At 43.6% G+C, this 21157-nt stretch overlaps 1 protein-coding gene across 1 annotated transcript in view; it reads right to left on the bottom strand.

The window, feature by feature from the left end:
- Window positions 1-20946, bottom strand: part of Katnal1 (katanin catalytic subunit A1 like 1) — a 43506-nt gene extending 22560 nt beyond the window's left edge. The window contains exons 1-3 of the mRNA XM_051205283.1: window positions 20773-20946; window positions 18977-19137; window positions 5798-5960 (exon numbers count right to left, since the gene is read on the bottom strand). Of these exons, the coding sequence (XP_051061240.1) occupies window positions 5798-5960; window positions 18977-19137; window positions 20773-20934 (486 nt within the window). The 5' untranslated portion in view covers window positions 20935-20946. The remainder of the gene's footprint in view (window positions 1-5797; window positions 5961-18976; window positions 19138-20772) is intronic.
- Between the last annotated feature and the right edge of the window lie 211 nt (window positions 20947-21157).

Below are 21157 nucleotides of genomic sequence, written 5' to 3'. Positions count from 1 at the left end.
CTAAAAACCAAACCTCACCAACAGCTTTGATTAAATGTGTATGTGTAAATGTATATGTATATATTATGTATGTATATATGTTAGGAAAAAAAGTAATATTTAAATATCCTCACTTCTTGATTACCACTGCCTGTGTTCTAGAGGCTTCTTAGTTCTATTATGTCTGCATGCTGGAAACACTGCAGAGTAGGAAATTACCCCCTCATGTAGACAGGGTTGAGTAAGATGGTGGCCCTGTAAAGTGGAATCAACTATACTACAGAGCTCAGCAAATGCTGTAAGCTTGGGCTCGTTTTGTTGGCAGTGCCTATCTACACTGTTAAAAGTGATGGTAAAAATGTCAATTTGGAGTCAACTTAAAAGTATGCCGTTGCAGGCTGGGGAGATGGCTCAGAGTGTAACTCAGACAAAAGCAAGAAGACCTGATTGGATGCCCAGCACAGGGGAAAAGCTGAGAACGGCAATGTGCACTTGTCATTCCAGTGAGAGGCAGAGGCAAGATGACCCAGAGCTTGCTGGCCAGTCAGCCTGGTCGACTAGAGCTAAGAGTCAACATGGAGCCTCTGTAGCAGAGGGTTTCTTTTGGGTCACGGCCCAGCACCTAAACCATGACAGGGTTTGAATGTTCGGCCTTAGGTTATGCTTGTCCCACTAGCTCTTATAACTTAAATGAACCTGTTTCTCTTCATCTACATTTTGGCTCAGGGCTTTTTACCTTCCTTTCATTCTGTATGTCCTACTCCATTGCTGGCTGGCTGGTACCTGCCCCTTGTTCTCCCTCATCTTCCTCTTGTTTCTTATTCTCGTTCCTAGATTCCCCCTCCTATTTATTCTCTGCCTGCCATCCCTGACTATCCCTCTACTGCCTAGCTATTGGCTGTTCAGCTACTTATTAGACCAATCAAGTGCCTTAGGCAGGCAAGGCAGCACATCTTTACTTTTTTTTCTTTTCTCTCTCTTTTTTTTTTTTTTTGTGGGGGTGGGTTTCAAGACAGGGTTTCTCTGTTTAACAGCTCTAGCTGTCCTGACACTCACTCTGTAAACCAGGATGGCCTCAAACTCACAAAGATCTGCCTGCCTCTGCTTCCCAAGCACTGGGATTTAAAGCATGTGCCACCAACACCCAGCACATCTTTACATTATTAAACAAATGCAGCACAACCTAATGTAACATATCTTTACATAGTTAAAGTAATCTTCCACACAACCCTCTTTCAAAAGATAATGTAGAGAATGATAGAGACACCTGGTGTCAACCTCTGACCTCCACACACATATGAACTGGTGTTCACATGCATAGGCACACACACCTAGATAAACACACATACATATATGCATACACCATACACACACACATGCACACATACACACATACCATTTCTGTAGTTTTTACATTACAAAAAACAACAAAAAATGAGTATTTTTACAGTATTTTAAAATTATCCTGTCAATGTTGCACAAATCATGGGTGAATGAGTAAAATTCCAAAATGCTTTATTCTTCATGGCTATACTACTGTCTTACTAATGAAAGCTAACTATCAACCAGCACTCATATCGATACTGCATTCCTCCATCAATGCAATCACAAATCAGACAGAGATAATGAGAATGGGCCCGAATCAGAGAAAGCATTCTATGAAGTCCATTAGAAATAGTGGACAATTGTTATTCTAAGTTATGGGCACAAAACTGCATATCCATATGTTGATCATATCTGTAACAAACTCACATGTGAATGTATATATATGCATAAATTATATGTGAACATATATTTTTCTGGAAAAGTCATTCTTACACACACATCAGCATCCACATAACATGATTATTCGTAAAATAACTCAATTATGACTTATGCACTCTCTTAAGTTGCTGTTCAGTTGTGCAGTCAGCAGTCAGCAGGAATCAACAGAATATTCCAGTCTTGTTTCCCACACCTCTTCATTCCTGTGTCTCGAAGATAACCACTAGAAGAAAAGCACTCGCCATGGCCCTCTGCTATATACGATGTAATGAGACAAACCACTTCAGGCTCAATAACTGGGCAGTGAGTTCAGCGAGTGTAACTTGCCCTCTATTGAGAATCACATGTAGCCAGAAAAATGTGATCCTGCAGGACACTGCTCATTAACCACAAATTAGTTAAGCCAACACAGCTAGACTAACACATTTGAGAACCGGCATTTTCTGAATTAAACTTACTTTTATTATAATATAAAAACACTCCTTCTACTTGTTCATATTTACTTTCAGTATATTCTTTCTAAATTAAAAAAAAAAGAAGACACAAAATTAAAAAAAAAAGAAGCAGCATTTGTTATTTCTACGCAACTCTCTGATCCTAAAGTATTGTTAAGATTATAACTCACAGTCAATTAACTCTTGGTGAAAATAACCAGTGTTCCTTTATCTTGTGATTAAAGATACATATTCTTTCAAATAGAATTCAAGTTAATGTAGGACAACTTACATTTCTCAGCATACTTCTATATTAACTCTAAACTTAAATGACAAAAGAGTTAATTCAATTTTCCATTAGCTATAGTCTGAACACATGGGCTCCTCCAATGTCATATTAAAACTCAGGACCCAATGCCTAGCCATTAAGAGGTGTGGCCTTGTAGATGTCTTCACCAGACCCTGCCTGAGGTTTCATGTTTATAAAACGACCTTGCATGTTAGGATAGTATTCCAAGCAGACCAAGACACTTGGTACATTCAAGTAATGCCAACAGTATGGCTTAGCTGTCCCTGTCACTCTTGTCAGCAAGGAGAAATAGCCAGATGTCAGTCAAGGGGTCTTTTTAAGACATTCTCACTATGTAGACCGATGTCACCAATCATGACCATCCAGTCTGAGCCTACTGAGTGTTGGCATTATAGCCAGGTATACTTTACTAGTTTATATTTATGACTAACATAAAGCACATACCTAGTCCAAATGTACTAAATAAATTTTAAGTCACACACCGCCCTTGGCATTAAAAAGAAACATGGCCTCAACAACAAATCATTATGCAAAATGACTGGTACCTATTTTAAAAACAGCACTTTGAGCTTAGACATAGTCTGATGCCTAGCAGAAGTTTAAAAGGAAGTGGATAGAGATGTAATCTCTCACGAAATTTACCAGAATTTTTGTTTATAAAAAGTGTTTTCTTATGACAGGAATTAAAAAAGAAAGAAAGAAACACTTTGACACTGCTCACAATTTAGAACTCAGGTATACAGTCATGACCCTCTGAAGCCTAGTTCCACATATATTCACATGTGATATTCACATGCAAACAGGAGGCAGGGCTATGACTGTAGCTGGGATCGAATAGACCAGCACACAGCTTCAAAAGTATCGGAGGCATCAACAAAGTTCATGGCACTCAGGGACAGCACTGTTTCTACTGCTGCTATGTGCTGTCCTATCACTCCACCCTACACACAAAGCTAATAGGCAAAGACACTAACAATCCTTGACAAGACTGTATTATAAATTCCTTTCCCTGCTGAGCCATTTCATGGGCCCAAAATAAATTCCTCATTTTTATACCTATGAAGCTAAGTGTCTGGAATATAGAAGGTTTTCAAAATCCTATGCACAAAGTAATAAATCTACTAGATTATGAGAATACACAAGCACATGTGTGTATCACTAATTTTGTTTTGTTTATTTTTGTGCCAGGGTCTCAATTTACCATGTAGACGAGGCTGGCCTTCAACTCATAGAGATCTGCCTGCCTCTGCCTACCAAGTACTGGATTAAAGGCATAAGCCACCACACTGAGCCTAAAACTGTGATATTAATGGAGATACAGGTAGAAACCAATACAAAGGACTAAAAAGCAGATAAACTCTGGGCCCTTTACCTACTCATTACAAGTGAGCTGTCCACAGCTTTGTCATAGAATACCTCATCAGGCCATCAGGCCAAACTACTTACCAAGTAGGAGCTCCTATAACTAAATGTTTATATACTTACTTAACTAAATATTTTCAAGATAATTACTATTTTCATCATGGGCAATATAGTCTGATGTTTCTGGACTATGATGGGAGATGTCATTCTGTATATATGTTTCTCATACTGGTTAATGAATAAAGCACTGTTGGCCAATAGGAAAGGAAGATAGGAGGGACTAGGAGACAAGGAGGAAAGAGGAAGTAGTAAGGAGGAGTCAAGATGGAGAGTCTAGAGAGAGCAGAACCACCAGCTGCTCTCCCCGATAATAAGACTACGTGGAAATACTAGATAAATAGAAATGGATTAATACAGATAAGAAACTAGTACCTGGCCAACAGCATTATATCTGATACAGAGTGTCGGTGTGTTATTTGGGGCTGGTGCGGCAGCGGAGCAAAACCAGCAGCAGGCGGAAAAACCTTAATCCTTACAGGACTACTTTATTTTTTCAAGCCTATTGCAACCCACCAACCAAATGTTTTAAAAAGGAGTTTATAATACTCATACTGATCCTTCCATCTTCATTTTCAAATCACCTTAGTCTAGGGAACTAGTCTCTACTAAATTTTGAATGGCTAAGATAATCAGATCAGAGACAACTATACCTTTCAAGCTACTGAGACACTTCCATGTTTGTTTTCTTAGTAGTAGTTCCTTTTGTTTCTGCGGTGACTCATATCTCTTCTACCTCCTCAACAACCACAGAAATAAGAAAGACTGATTTTCTAGTGATAGTCTGAGTACTTAGCATGTCAATGACAGAGTAAGACTCAGACAGTTATTCAGAAGCACTGCAAATGAAAAGCCACTTATAACCTCCAGGGGAACATGTTTGACATTCAGCAACTGCTGCCTTGTCCTCAGTTTCAGAATCACACTTAAAACCAGAATTTATTCAGTTTTGGATTTCTTTCCTCAAATCAAATCCAGATTGTTATGGGGGGGGTGGGTGGGTCTCTGAGAGGACTAGAGCTCTCTATACCTTAGTTTCTTACTCTGAAAAGGGTTGTAGGCTGTCCCATGAATTATTCATGAATGGTGGCCAGAACCTCCCTATAACCCCCAGCCAGAATTACTTCTAGTCTTCCTTTCTTTTGTGCAGTGCTGCTGCAAAACTCATGCATCTATGCCTCGTGTGTGTGTGTGTGTGTGTGTGTGTGTGTGTGTGTGTGTGTCTGTGTGTGTGTGTGTGTGTGTGCCTCTGTGTGTGTGCATTTACTCAATACCTCTGTACCTGTATGCTCGTTACTTTACCACTATGAAGATGTGTCTCTGCCTAAGGCACCTTCTAATTGGTTTAATAAAGAGCAGAATGGCCAATAGCTAGGCAGGACAGAATAGGCGAGATTTCCAGGGAAAAGAGGAAGAATCTGAGGTGATCAGATTAAGCCAGTGAGGCTTGGAATCAGATGTACACAATGGATAAGAGGTAACAAACCATGTGACAGAACATAGGTTGATAGGAGTTATTTCAGTTATAAGTGCAGTTGGGAACAAGCCTAAACTAAGGCCGAGCATTTATAATTAACAAGAAGTCTCCATGTATTTATTTGGGAACTGATGGTCCAAAGAAAGTCCAACTACACTTTACTAAATACCTCTATAACTGTGTGTGTGAGTATGTGTGTGTGCGCACACACACCTGCGTGAGTTTGCCTGTATAAGTGTGTGTGCATTTACTTTACTAAACACATCTATAAATCTTTCTGTGTGTATGGTGTGCATTTATTACTTCACCTGGCCTGTGAAATATAAAGAACTCTAAGGAACACTGAAAAGTCAACACCAATTACAATACCCACCAATGCCCTGGGCTGCAAGTGAATGAATTACAGAGTCTTGCCTTGTCATCTCTCCCTCTTGCTCTATAGTCCTTGTCCCTACTTGCAGGTTTGTCACTCTTCGAAATTGGGTGTGCTCGGCCCACGAGTCCTCGGGCTCCTGCTCCCATGTCTTTCCTCAGAGGTCTCACTTCTCGGTTGGGACGCCTGATCTGAGGTGGAGCTCTGACAAAAGACAGACAGTAAAACAAACACTGATCAAGGACAAGTATGGAACACCATCTTACTCAAGAAGCTGTCAGTCTTCCCTAATGATAGTGGTTGAAAAAATGATTAAATATAGGCAACACATACAGAGCAATCACTCTGCCAAAAGTAACTATTAATCACCAACAGAGGGCAACACAGCCTGCATCTGCCTGTCAAACTTAGCAGCTGAACTCTGTTGACTGCCTTAAATCAAGAATAGTTAACTTTGACAAATTAAGACCTTTTCATTAAAGGACAGGATTTAAGAACCACAACTATTTGCATAGTTTAAATCTTTCCTTTTTACAACCAAGATGACTTTTTCCACTTATGCTGGAAAAGTCAGCATTTCACAAAGCAACTGAGCAGTGATAGGATGCGAACTGACACAGTTTTATAAACAATGCATTTATGTCCATGGCTTGTGGGTGCCAACAGTTACTCTAGGACTCTGGGTGTGGCTAGTAATTCCAATGGATCCACGGTCGAACTGCAGCGTGTTTTGTCGGTACAGCAGCTTCCACTGGCCAACACTGAGCCTCAGGCTCTCAGCACAGCACAGCATCCCTCTGGGTGGGAACTCTACCTCGTGTCTTCCATCTCCTTTCTCAAGCCATCCCTCCCTCTGCTTCCCTACAGTTCTCCCCAATCATGGCTACACTGACATCTGTGGCAGTGCAGATACCTGTGTGCAACTGCTTTTTCCCATCATTACCACATTTATTGCCCCAACTCTTGGCTCATGAGCTGTGTGTGTATTTTAGTTCTCTCCCCCTTTCCCTAATGTTTTCATTAGCATATGTTAATTATACATACTAACGGATTTCATTATGACATTTTCACACATGTACACAAAGTACTTTAATCACACTCACCCCTCATCAATTACCCTCTTGCTCTCCACCCACTCTACCAACCCCTTTTCTCTTCCAAACTAGTTCCTCTCCTCCCTCCCTCCCTCCCACCACCTATGTGCGCATGCACACAAGCACCCTCTCTCTCTCTCTCTCTCTCTCTCTCTCTCTCTCTCTCTCTCTCGCTCGCTCTGTGTGTGTGTGTGTGTGTGTGTGTGTGTGTGTGTGTGTGTGTGTGTGTGAATAAAAGAATTTCATTAGGCCTGGTCACAGGAGGACATGCACCTGACCAAGGGCTACACTAATGAAAAGGCCTCTCCTTCCCACATTAACTCGGAAGAGCAGGGCCCCGTGAGCATCCCCCTTCCACGACAGGGTGCCGAAGGGTCAATCATGTGAACATCTTGTGCATGAAATCACAGCTGCTATGAGTTCAAGAGCACAAGCCACGCCATGCCTGGAAGTGAGCATTCCGCCGTGCCCTGCCCCTCTTTCCACTCTTACATTCTTCCCACCTCCCCGTCAACAATGTACCCTGCAGTCTTGGGATTTTTAACCAGGGAGTTTCCTTCCTGGTGTGACAGACGGTAGCACAATAATAGCCAATTTGACAAGACAGGACAATGGCTGAGGATCCATACACTGGGAGAAACTGATGAAGTGCTGTGAGGGGATCACTATGGTGCTAGGGTCTAACGTACAAAGCCCGGACTTGCTCGGTCTCTGGTTGGTGGTTCAGCTTTGGAAGGTTCTGGTCCTTTAAGAAGGAAGGCCTGGCTGATGCAGTGGGTTGATGGGGGCAGTGTCTAGCTCTGTGCCATCTCTGCTTCTTGATCCACCAAGGAAATAGCTGCCTTACACTTCTACCTACCTGCATTCTTCCCGCGCCAGGCCTTTACTTTCATGATGAAGTGAGGTCCCCAGAAACCTGAGTCAAAATAAGCCTTTCCTCGTTAGGGTTTTGTTGCAGCCGGGAGAAAAGGAACCACTGCATAGAGCATCTTCATATTGTGGGGATCTGCTGAGAAGAAAATGGCTGCTGAGAACCACTCAGCTGTCTATCTGGCTACCCACACTGACATCTTCATCCTCAGAGTGTAGCCCAGTTCCAGAGTTACTGGACAGCCATGTTTAGCATACAGCTAGTGACACTGCTGGCCCCAGGAGAATGGAGATAAGCAAACAACAGTGTGACAGGGGTCCATGGAAAACAACTGGGACAACTGGGAAAGAATTCACAGCAAAATGAACAGAAGACACTTCAGAAATTAAAATTTTATCACAGTCTTAGTCACTTAAGCATTCATTAATGAAATAAAACGGTGAAGAGACTGGTGTAGAAGAACTAATAATGACAAATGGCTGTTTAGAATACTGCAGAGCTGAGGACCTAGCTCACTAAGAGACCGCTTGCCCAGCATCTAGCACAGAAAATAAAATAAAAGCTCAAGCCTTTCAGTGTCTCAATGCAATCCTTCTGTTGTTGTTTGGGCTGGGGCAGGCCTATTTTTCTTACATTTTCTGTTTTGAGGAAGAGAAATACAGTGGTCAAGTACAGTTCTGCCCTGTGTATTTATGGATTTGTGCATGCAGAAATGTGTTTCCTGCATCAGTCAAGGGCATCAGCAAAAATAAATGGAGACTATCTCTCCACCCAGCACACACAGAGTTTCTCCTATTGTTAGCAGCTGTGGTGCTATTTATGAGTGTTGCTGTGGTCCAGCTTTTTAGACTCTACTCCAGCATGAGGGCTCTGCTCACCTTCAGCAAGGCCAGCCCTTCCAGCAGCATGCAGGCTCTCTGCAGATGCTGGACTTGCCCCGAGACAGTCCTGACTTGCTATTTAGCAGCTGCTCAGAAGTCTTCCCATACTCCACTTTGTACACACATCTGGTTTGGTAAGCTATGTCATAAGATTCCTTCCAAGGTTGCCTTCCAAGGGCTGCCCCCCAGCTTCTCCTGCCATTTAGGGCTCACAGAGGCCCTAAATGAAGTGCTCAACAAGCTGTAGGTGGCATTTGTGGCATGTCCCACGTCTTGTGGGAAGTATGCATGCCCTCCCCATGTCTTCGGTCCCACCTCACTGCAGCTGAGTATTACATGTGTAACAGACCCTGTCAATGTCCCAAAGGACACCCTTGATTCTGTTCTGTATGCCTTTGTCCATTGCTGCATCACTGCACAATGCCATGCTTCACTGTGGGGGCTCTGTGACAGCTTCCAGGCTGTGCAAGCAACAAACTCACGAGGCCACTTTAAAGAGAGGCTTTAGTGGGGCTCCCCAGCACCACTGCCCTCAGCCCTGATGGTCAGACAGAGACTCACACTGTACTAGCACGCAGCTTTTCAAACACAGAGAGCTAGTTAGTCATCAGAGCAGAATGAATAAACACCAGCCTGGGATTCTGCATAGAACTACCATTTAAGAGCAACAGGAAGAGACAGATGTTCTCAGATTCACTTAGCACCAAGAGGGACCTTCACTGCGAGAACCACTCAACATACGTCAAGCAAGGATGAGAGCGAAGCAGAAAGAGACGAATAAGGAACAGAGATGTGTAAAGGTGTCTACACACTCCCTCAAGAGGCGAGCTCTGCACGTGCTTCTTGGTGCTGGAGATGCAGCAGTAATCAAGGCCCCAGGTCTTCAGATCACATGACTGAAATGAGCTATAGGCATTGTGCAGCAGTAAGTACAAAGGGATGAAGTCTAAGGCTGGACTCTCAGAGTCATCTGATAAGTAAGGGTGTCAGCCATTGAGAGTCAGGTGGAAGCTGCAAACCTGCCTGCATACCATACCATGCCAAGCTGCTCTTCATACTCCCCATGCATTACTCTATGTCATCCTCACAAGCATGGCAGAGGGCAACTGCCACTCTGATATCAACTACAGAGGAGAAAGTGGGGGCCAGACTGCCTAGCTTGTCCTCAGGGCCACTGAGTGGCAGAGCTAAGAGGAACCACCCTCCACCCCCAGAACTGGCAACTGGTCTGTGCAAATGGCAAGGACCTCTCTCTTGTTTGTCAGCATCCAGAGGGTAGGAGCCAGATCAAGGTGAACTGCAATGGGAAGAGTGTGGGAACTGGGGACTAGAGACAAGAGGAGGACATGAGAGGCCACAGTCACGAGGGGAAGAAGCACAACACGGAGCCATGTAAAAGGAGCAGAAGCTAGAAGGGGGAAAGAGACAGCAAACAGCAAGCGCCATAGAGGGAGCAGATGGCATTATTACACTAGTGAGTTGCTCAATGTAGTCAAGAGTGCAGCCCCACTACTGCAGTGGCTGGGGATGTGGGGTTCCCAGTAACTAAGGGGAAGGGGAGATACGTTACACTCAACAGCAGACAGCAGCTTGCCAGGAAAAGAACAAGGCAAAGCCTTTTCAGTCCCAATGTAAATGTGTTATGGTTTCTTCCTGACATTGTTATCTTGTCACTCCTTCATTTGCCTCTAATAAATTATAATGTCTACTTGCAGTTAAAATTTGGAAACACCAAGTTTAGGGAGCTGGAGAGGTAGCTCAATGGTTAAGAGCACTGACTGCTCTTGCAAAGAACCTGGGTACAATTCTCAGCACACATGTGGCACCTCACAACCTTGTGTAACTCCAGTTCCAGGGGATCAGACACCCTCTTCTGGCCTCCACAGGCACCAGGCATATATATGGCATTCAATGTAGCAAATACCTAGAACTCCAAAATTCAAATTCAGGTGACCACTGTATTTTGGAGCAGGAGACAGATGTTTCCTACCAAAAGCATATATAAGAGGAACAATGAAAATATAAAGATCACGTACAAATCCCAAGAGGATGCCCTCCCCCCTTTGGACACCTGCCCTCATCTTCACACAGTCTCCCTTGCTGTTATCTTCCTGTGGAGTGACAACAGCACCTGCAGGTGGAAGCCGTTTCCCTCCACTTGCCACACTGCCCCAGCTGAGCTTTCTGTCCCCACCACTGCATCAGCACCACTGCTGCAGAGACCTGAAGGGCTTGGGCCCTGCAGCAGTGACTCCACCAAAGCATCACCTTCTGGTCACAGCCTCCAGCCCAGCACTCCGGACAGCACAGGACCAGCCCTCTGTCCTCTGTAAATAACTAACAGAGACTCCTGGGCTTCCCCAGACACCACTCAACTCTGCTCCCTGACAGTGGGACCAGCTCAAGATCCACTGTCTCCATCCTGAGCCCGGTCTGTCACTCTCTGCCATTCTACGGTAACTGTGCACAAGTGATACAAGCCTGAACCTCAGACCTGGAAAAATGAGACAGGCAGAGCTTGAGTCTGAGACCAGCCCAGGCTTCCCAGCAGATCATGTCTCAAATATGAAAATACAGTTTTAGGCTGTGTGTTTTCGAAGCTGTACACTGAGCCACAGATGACCTCATGCTGGTAAGTTCCATCTGATTCCCAGCTCGTGACCTATAATAGATGTGCTCATGGGAGGTTGTGAGGGTTAAATTATAAGCCAGGTAAAGAACTCGGTAATTGTCATTTATTATTGAGGCAAATCACCCCTGCTACCTACATGCTCCTCACAATCTGAAATCAGAGGCCATCTCATACGCCAGGAGATATATAACTCCAGAATGTTAAGGAAATGGGTGGAACCCGAACCTGGCCCTGTGTTAACAATAACCTACTGCATCATGAACAACCGCCTTCAAATGTCTGTCTCCAGCTCAGCTGACACTCTCGAGTATTCTTACTTCTCATTCCTAGTCAATAGCTTGGTCTAAATACTCAATAATCTAGTCCGATTTTTCTCTCATTCTCACTATCTCATAGTCACCAAGTTCAGTCCATTTTACCCAGTATGCTCTCACACCGACCTACAACACCAAATGCCTCCAGGCAGGCACCATATCCATTTGTGCATTCCATCCAGCGTGCAGGGGACCTAGTGCAGAACTTGGCAGGAAACAGATGCTAGCATCCCTGAGGCCAAGCTCTGTGGGTTAGTTATTGCCACTATACTGCCTGCAGGGCCAAAGATAAATGCCTGGCACACAATGAAAATGTACAAAACAGGAGGCAGATGGCTCCTGCAGCACTCTCCCAAGGTCTGATGCAGGGCTGCAGGGCAATCTCACTGTGATGCACACCTCACACAGACCAAGCTTGGAGGATGATTGGATCAGTGAGTGCTACTGCAAACCGCCTCCTCCTTCTCTTGTGCCAGGAAAACCACTGAGTCAGAGCAGAGGTGAAGGACTTACTAACAGGAAACGGCAGTTTCCTCTCAGTGCTTGGCTGTGGCCTTTATAGAACCTTTTCATTATTAACTGGGCTTTTTGTTTTGTTTTGTTTTGTTTTGCTTTGCTTTGTTTTGAATGCTGACAGTTACTTAAGCTAGCAGTGAACCCAGAGAAGCTAACAGCCTTACTGTTAAGTCTGTAAGAACTCAGGCAGGGACTTAAAGAAAACTAATCTCTTAAGTGTACATGGAGACACATAGCACCATCCCCACAAGGCCATGCACACGTGCGTGCGCACGCGCGCACACACACACACGGGGAGGGGGATACTGCCTCTGTCCCAGCTTTTATGTGGGTTCTGGAGAACCAGTGGAGATCCAATCTCATGCCATCATCCTTACAAAGCAAGCCCTTTACACATGGGCTCTCTTCCCCAGCCCTTCCTTCCAGGTCTTGATGAAATAGCATTAGAAGGTCTATTGCGGTTTTAATCACAAAATTACCAAAACAGAACAAACCAAATTATTAATTTCTGATTCACATATACAATATCACTTGCCTTCCCCCACTCAAGGCATGACTGGTTAAAATCTACCACGTGGGCATATAATCTGAATGTCCATCATAAAGAACACCAATAGTCTCTCAAAAATTAAAAGCAGGGGCTGGAGAGATGGCTAAGCAGTTAAGAGCACTGGCTGATATTGTAGATGATGTAGATGACCTGGGGATCTGTTCCCAGCACCCACATGGTGGCTCACAATTGTCTTTAACTCTAATTCTAGAGGATCTATTGCCCTCTTTTGGCTTCTGCAGGGTTTGCACATACGTGATCAAGGGGTACATAGACATACACTCAGGCAAAACACCCACACACATACAATAGAAATAAATATTTTAGAAATTAAAAATAGAACTACTATATGATCCCATTCATGAATATACATCTAAGTAAAACTGAATGGGAGTGTTGAAGAGACATCTGCATTCCTGTGTCTGTCACAACCCTATTCATAGGAGCAAGACCTGGAAATAACTTAGATGAATGGCAAAGGAAATTGTGGTGTGTATAAGACAGGCTGTTATCCAACTCTAAAGAAGAGAGTTCCTTTATTTGCAAATAAAAAATAAAAAAAATAGATGAGCCTTGAAGGACATGGTGCTAAGTGAAATAAACACCCTGTAGAAAGACAAATAATGGGACCTTATTTGCATATGGCATCTAAAACATCCAGATCACACAACTGGAGAAGGAGTGGGGAATAGCAAGGGCTGAAGTGAAGGGAAACTGCTTCTCTGCCCATTATGTGCCCCTTGGCAGAATATCTAAGACGGGGTAATTCAGAATGAGTGAAATGGCTTTCTTCACATCTGGATGCTGAGAGGTCTAGGTCTGAGGAACCCACACCTGCAAAGACATTCGTGTGGCATGGCTCCATGACAGAGAGTGAAAATGAGTGGCTTTCCCATGAGGATGCTCCACCTTCTAGGTTAACAGCACTAATTCATCCCTGAACTCCACCCTCAGGAGCCCTCCCTCCTAAGATATCCAGCTGCCCTGGGAAATAAACTGCCAACATGTGAGCACCGGCAGACACTCAGACCACAGCACAGGCTAATATGCCACAAGCAAAGCTCCAGTCATACAGAATTAATTCTGGACATCCAGCATACATGAAGGTAGCCACAGCTAACCATCTGTACTATATACTTGAATTTTGCTAAGGCAGATCTTGTGTTCTCACTACAAAAAGAAAAAAAAAAGGCAGTTAGGTGAGGTGAGTTTTATTATAGTCATTATTTCACAGTCTAATCCAATACTAAGTTGTATATCTTAAATACAAAATCTGCTTTAGTACATCTGGAAAAAAGATCTACCATGTTTTTAAGATGAATAGAGAACATTTTAGGGCTAGAGCAGTAGTCTGAGGGTAACACCTGCTATGTAAGCAAGGGACTTGAATTTGGTTTTGTTTTTGTTTGGGGGTTTTATGAGACAAGGTTTCTCTGTATTGCTTTGGAGCCTGTCCTGGAACTAGCTCTGTAGACCAGGCTGGCCTTGAACTCACAGAGATTCACCTGCCTCTGCCTCCTGAGTGCTGGGATTGATTAAAGGTGTGTGCCACCAACGCCCGGCTGAGGACTTGAGTTTGAATCCCAAGCAAACAGTGTGCGTGGCTCCATGAGTGCCCATAGCTATAGTCAGTCATGAGGGTAACAGAGACAGGAGCGTCACTCGGGCTTGCTGGCCGCCAGCCCAGCTCCAGTTCAGTGAAACACACCTTGTCTCAAAGGCATAAGGCAGAGTGACAGAGCAGTGTACTCTTCTCACCTCTGCACTTGCACATGTGCACGTGCACACACACACACACACTCACGCACATGTACACTTGGACATAGACATGCACATTCACACAGACAAGCACACTCACATACACTCATGCACATGCACATACATGGACACATGCACACTCACACACACATACTCTCATGCACACACATAGACATACACATGTACACTCACACACACATACTCTCATGCACACACATAGACATACACATGTACACTCACACACACATACTCTCATGCACATGCACACACGGACTACATAGGCACACACAGACACATTCACATAAACAATCTCATGCACATGCACACTCACAAACCACTCATACACAAAAAAGAAACTTATTTTATTGACTGTATGCTACACCAAGTATTGTCCCAGCTACAGACAGCCTCAGCCACCATCTAAGGCCTCACAAGGAGAGATCACCTTGTTAAAGAGAATGTACTTACTAAGCCTACACATGAAATATTATCAAAATCATTTCACTAATCTAAGAAACCTACTCACGAAGGACACAATCTGGAAGCTTCATTCTTTAGAGTTTAACTCTACTATTGCTTTGACCTCCCATCATGATCCTACATTCACAGCTCAATTTTCTCAGATTCAAGGCAATGGATCTAATTTATTCAAAAGGCTGCTTTGATTTATCTATGCAGCTGCTGGTGATTTAAAACAGGATCGTGTTTAGACTCAGCAAATCCACGACACATAAAGTCTAACTCTAAAAACATAGGAAAACCACTGACAGAAGCCACAGTGTGCATGTGATGTGTCACTGGAATGTGAAGAGGAAGTTCTGCACTACAATTCCATAAACTCAACCAGACAGAAGTACAGACAGGCTGGCCAGATTAGCAGCCAAGGTCAAGCACATGAACCTCATCTCTGAAGGGCTTTGAAGGAAAACAGTAAATTATATTTCTCCATTGACTAAAATAATAATTTCAGTATGGTGCTCCCACATGACATGTTTTAATTATGTTTAAATTATTAATATTTATTTCATTAAGCGCTTTCAATTTCTTTATCCCACCACCACTAGTATTACTTTTATTATACTATTAACAAGTAGATATTAGGACACAGACTTATGTATCAAAATGCAGCTACAAATGCCACTGGATATGTGTGCTGAAATGACACAACAAAGTGGATACAAATAAGACCACTGGCACTGAGGGGCTCTGGGTTCAAGTCCTGCCTGGAAAAGTAACAAGCCTAACTTTACTCTCATTGTCTGGCGGGGTCTCAGCACTAAATCAGCTTGCTACAACAGCCCTTGATGGGGGCACTGGAGGACTTAAGTAAGAGACAACTCAGAAACAGCAAGTGACCAGTGGTTACTAGTGGCCCCCTTCCCCTGAAAATGAACACCAATGCCATGGATCTTCAACACTGAAAACCTAGTATTCTCTCTGCCAGACCAACGCGGTCCAGACCACTAAAGATTTATGCAGAATTTTCAAGGAGAAATACTCATTTGAGATTTTCCTGAATGAAATAAGTTTTAATTATGTCATCTTCCATTATTTATCTGAAAGAATACCGCAGCTCTTCTTTTCAGAGCCAACCACTGATTGTAATTTATTACCTGTTGGGCATCATCACTAAATTCTCTTATTTAGTCCCGTAAAGTAGAGACTCCCCACCCAGAGACATGGAAACCGGTGCTCAGAGCAGTGAAAATAACTACAGCCCCAGAGCAAGTGGGCATCAGCCTCGCAGCTCAGATCCAGAACCTGGGCTGATGGCAACTGTCTTTTTAAAGATCCTTGTTGGCCAGTCATCATCTCCAGGTGGAAACTGTTGTTTCATGACAGGAAGAACAAGCCAAGTTTTTAAAGGAGTAAAACAGTGTTCAGCTCCAGCTTCCCATGGCCATTAGCTGTGAGGACACGATTACCCCATGGGCCTTGCACACCCTCAATGCACCAGATCGAGTTTCTTCAGTGACACGTGCTTTACATACAAGTCACTAAAGCACTCTCCACGGGACAGGCCACTGGTGTTCACAGGCAGAGCCTGTTCCCGAAGTCTTAAATTATGACCTGAATTACTACTTAGGTATTGAACATACCACGCCCCATCCCCTGCCCACGCCCCCTCATACAACCTCTTGAGTTGTTCTGTGTTTTCTTGTGGTCGCTGACAGGTGTGTTACAGTCTGAACATGAAATATCCCCACCAGTTCATGTGTGTTATACACTGGTTCCCAGTGACGGTACCATGTGGGGCTTTTACAAGTACGGCCAGCTGGAAGGTTGCTTGGAGCATGAACTGATCTTGCCCTAGTCTCCGTTCTCTCCTCACCTCTGCTTCCTGTCTCCAGGCAAGCTGAATCACTCCCCCAGCAGCTGCTTCCTCCATGCAGGCCTTCTGCCCAAAGCATGGCACCCAGCAGCCATGGACTACACCCAGTGAGACCCTGAGCACTAAGCCTTCCTTCACTGTTTCTATCAGCATTTGTGGTGACACAAAAGCAACTAACACAATGTGGAAATAAGAGTCCCTTCCCCTGGTGACACACATGTTCATTTGTTTAATATACTGTCTCTAATCCACAGAGAACACAGAAGCACATGCCATGTAAAAGAGCTACACATGATGGAGCAAAAGACTTTTAGCTTTTGTTTATGTGTGCATGCGTGCGTGCGTGTGTATAATGTAGTGTATAGCTTGTGTGTGCACACACACCTTGGAGGCCAGAAGACCCTCTGGAGTTGCAATTTACAGGAGGCTGGAGGCTGCCCAAAGTGGATGCTGGGCACCCAACCTGGGTCCTCTGCAAGAGCAGCTCACACTAAGCCATCTCTCCAGCACCCACACAAGGAAAAAAAAAAACATCATTTAGTGTGGAGAAGGCAAAGTTTATCCATGCATTTCTCTTTCACTTTCATTATTAAAAAAATTAAAACTAAGTATAAAATATGTGCAATCTGCGTTGCAGGTATGTGAGGAAGGACAGACAACAGGAGATGGCTGAGTTAGTGGTCTGTAATGAGGGACAGGTCGGCACTCATCAATGGGAAAATGTTATTCACAATTGTTACCATTTGAACCACAAATATTAGGGTTACTGTCGGCAGCACTGCCTCCTGAAATCAATGGTGGTGATGTAACAATTCAGAACATGTACCCTAAAATGTAAATGTATTCTTAGCTCTTAGCTTTAAGGCAGAAGGCTATTTTGGAGCTAATGACTTCCAGGAAAGAGTGAGGCATGCATTCCATTAACTAAGTGCATGTGCGGGGACAATGTGGTGTCCTGGCGGACCACGGTCACATTCTTTCTTTTTTCAGCGTTAACTCTGGAGCTTCCCAGGAACAAGCATGACTCCTGACATGGTGCCCTCTGACAGGGGAGGCTATCTAAGCCAAAACCACATCACTTTCCTTATAAAAGAATTCTCACCTACTGCCTCCCTTTTCTCTGGAAATCACAAACCTCCTATAACTTGGAAGAAAATAATCCGAAAGAATTTAGGTGGCTGAGATGGTGGGGAATGTAATCCTGACACGTGGGAGACTAATTCAGAAGAATCAGAGACAGAGGCCAGCCTGGGCTACATGGCAAGTTCCAGGACAGCCTGGGCTACACAACAAGACCCTGTCTTAAAACAAAACAATGAAAAATTAGCCATTTTTCACAATCCTTTAAATGTTTTTGGAAAACTTGAAGAGAGCAGCTAGTCATAGACAACCCCAGCTACTGGCAAAAGGAAAATACATTTCCTATGAGACAACTCTTGGCCCAAAGCATCACTTCACAAAGCAAAGGACAGAAGGAAAGCCCAAAGACCTGATCTCAGATCTCAGTCTAACCTAAATCACACATCCAGGTCCCTCGGGCCTCAGTCTCCTAACTCATCAACTTAATGGCGTTACTCCATCACTGTTGAATTCCTATGACGGGCAAGCCTCTGTGTTAGCAAAGTACATTTGCTGTGTGGTTTTTAAATAAACAAAATCTTGGCCCTTGCCTTCCATCACTTGCCATCTAACCCTGAAGAGACAAGCAAATGCAACACAACACTTGCAAGTTTCAGTCAGTTGACAGGGACCTGAAGAAGCCAGGAAGCTCAGAGGTGTGAATTCCGGGCTTCCTTGGAGCAAGAGCACATGTGCACAGACAGAAAACAGGAAAGAGGGTAGTGGGAAGGAGAGGCTCAGGGAGGCTGGTGGGAACAAAAGGCACCCAAGCCACCCTGGGCAGTCTGACCTTTGAGGCAATGATGGGCCACTGAAAATTACAGGTGTCCCTTCTCCACCAAGGCACTGGCAGCCCAACCAGCTCACTGGCAGGGGTCAGTCTTCTCAAACAAGCATCAAGGTGTGGTGTTAATCTAAGCTGTCAGACACCTGTTATGGTGTCAACCGGAAGGTCACAGAGAGTAAGAGCATGGCACAGATTTGCCTCTTCTTTTACCAAACACAAGTTCTGGACCTTGTAAGGAACAAACGTGATAAGCATATCAAGTTTATAATCCCTATCCCAGCAAATGCATCTGAAAAATTGTTCAAATAAGGCTCTACACTCTGAGTGTGGTTATCTAGCCGTTCCTATTGACCGAGTCTCACTTACCTGTGTTCTGCAGGGACAGGGGGTGGCCAAACTGCTGGGTCTCTAAACGGTTCGTCCTGACAAGACACAGGGAAGTCTGGGGGCTTGTCGACCTTAAAGCTTTCTAGCGTGCTGACGATACTCTTCACTTGTTCATACTCCTCCAAGAGTTCCTGCCGTACCTTAAGGAAGGAGCCATGCTGTTAGAAGCCCTTCAAAGCTCACACGAAGTGAAAATAGAGGACGACAGAGTGTAACCCTTCTTAGTGTCAGTCACAGTGTGCAAAACGTGATCAACAACCATTCAGAGTGAGAGCACTGAGGGCAAGGGCTGCATTGCTTGCCTCGTCACAAAAGGAAAAGCTGTGAGTCTAATAAAGAATATGCTGATTATTAATGTAGCTTAAACAAGCACTCAAATCAGTAACAACTTATTTGCCCCAGACATCAAAAATACTATGCTAAATCTTCCAATATTCTTAGACATTAAAATAAAATTGGTCAAAACTGTCACCCCCATTTCCCATCCCTGCTGTCATGAAGTATGAAATGTTTACCGTGAGGGTCTAGTCACTGCCGGACACAGCTAAGGATCACACACCACCCACCCTTATTTGTGATCCCCTCTTTGGGCCTCCTGGGTAAGGAGTCCTGGGTAAGGTTTATGTGGAGTTTAGTCAAGATTTTCCTTTGAAAAACAAAACTGAGTACCAACTATGTGCAAAGTACTGTCTTCAAACTTGGCACCCATGCTAATTCTCAAAAGCAAACAATGGCTGGAAAAGTTGTATTTATAAACTTGTTTTTAACAATTATAGTAATTTTTTAACCAGAAAGCACATTGAACTCCAAAGCAGAGCAGAAGAAATTTTCCCGGAACAGTATATTGAAAAGAACCCAGGAGTAACTACAGAACCAAAGAAAGACCCCAGTGAGAGGCAGGTGTCAGTGTGTATGGCCATATGACACGACACACAGAAGTAGTACATGCCAAACCCCATGTAAAATGCACAAAGGAATATCTCGAGAGAAACACTCCCCACCACGAAACACAAGCACCTTGCCTGTGAGGGACAAGAAAAACTGGAGACACAAGAATTTCAGCCCAAGTTACAGCAAGCGTGGTGTGGTGTTCTTACTCAATGAAATCTGGTAAATCTTATGGTGGAAAATGAGCCCAATTTACCCTCAAAACTTAATGAAGCACTAATTTCTGACGTGTGGAGAAATGCAGGGAGGCTCTGGAAAGGCACCAGAGGAAACAGGAACTTCAAAGTGCTGTCTGACTTTGTACTTTATTTTAAAAGGATTTTAAGTTACAACAGTAATTGGGGAAATTATAATTCATTTGCATTAACTGTACTATTATATAATCAAGTTGTACAGTCAAAAAGACAGAAATGATGTTAGTGCCTTTATTAGATTGCCAACCCATTTGGGTTTGTAAGGAGACTTTCAAGGAAAACTTTTATGAAATAGATTAAAACTACAAACAAAAATGAGAGGAGAGACAGCAATAAGAAATACCTAATTTTTAAAATTTGTTGGCAGATACAATTTGGCATGCACATTTTTAAAATTAAGAAAACCTTCAACTACAATTAAGTACCCTCAAAGATTAAAATGTATGGTCAGAAATACATAGAGCGCTGAGTAAGTAGTCTACCAGAACCACGTGTAGAGTTAAATGTGAAATGTATTTCAGTATGCAGACCACTAAGGATATGTAAATTCTCTGGTTAATTTCCCAACTCTGCTTCCTCAAGAGATCAGAACATGGCTGCCATGGTGCATGGAACACTTGTGAGCTGTCCTACCTGGTGCCACTTCCCTTTGACTGCCGGGTCTCTCACTGACTGGCAATGTCTCTGGATCTGCTGTATTACTCCCTGGTAATACACCATTGATGAGTCGTAATTTCCCAGAAGTGCATACTCTCGCCCTTTCTTTGCGTTGTCACAAATCTCTGCCAAATTCATCTTCTTTCAGATACCTGAATGATAAAACACAATGCTTTTTTTTTTAAGGTTCTTAGCACTGATTTTAAAACAGATATCAGTTTTATAACATGTGCATCAAACTAGTTTGAGAGTCAAAAACAGCCTTAATACTGAACTAAATTTCCAGTTCTCTAAGTACATAGGAGGTCACAGAACATCCAGGGGAGTAACAGGGAGGACCACCTAGATGAAGGACAACTGG

Source organism: Phodopus roborovskii, unplaced genomic scaffold (genome assembly GCF_943737965.1).
Source record: "Phodopus roborovskii unplaced genomic scaffold, PHOROB, whole genome shotgun sequence".
Lineage (NCBI taxonomy): Eukaryota > Metazoa > Chordata > Mammalia > Rodentia > Cricetidae > Phodopus > Phodopus roborovskii.
This window is presented reverse-complemented; position numbering and strand designations above follow the sequence as displayed.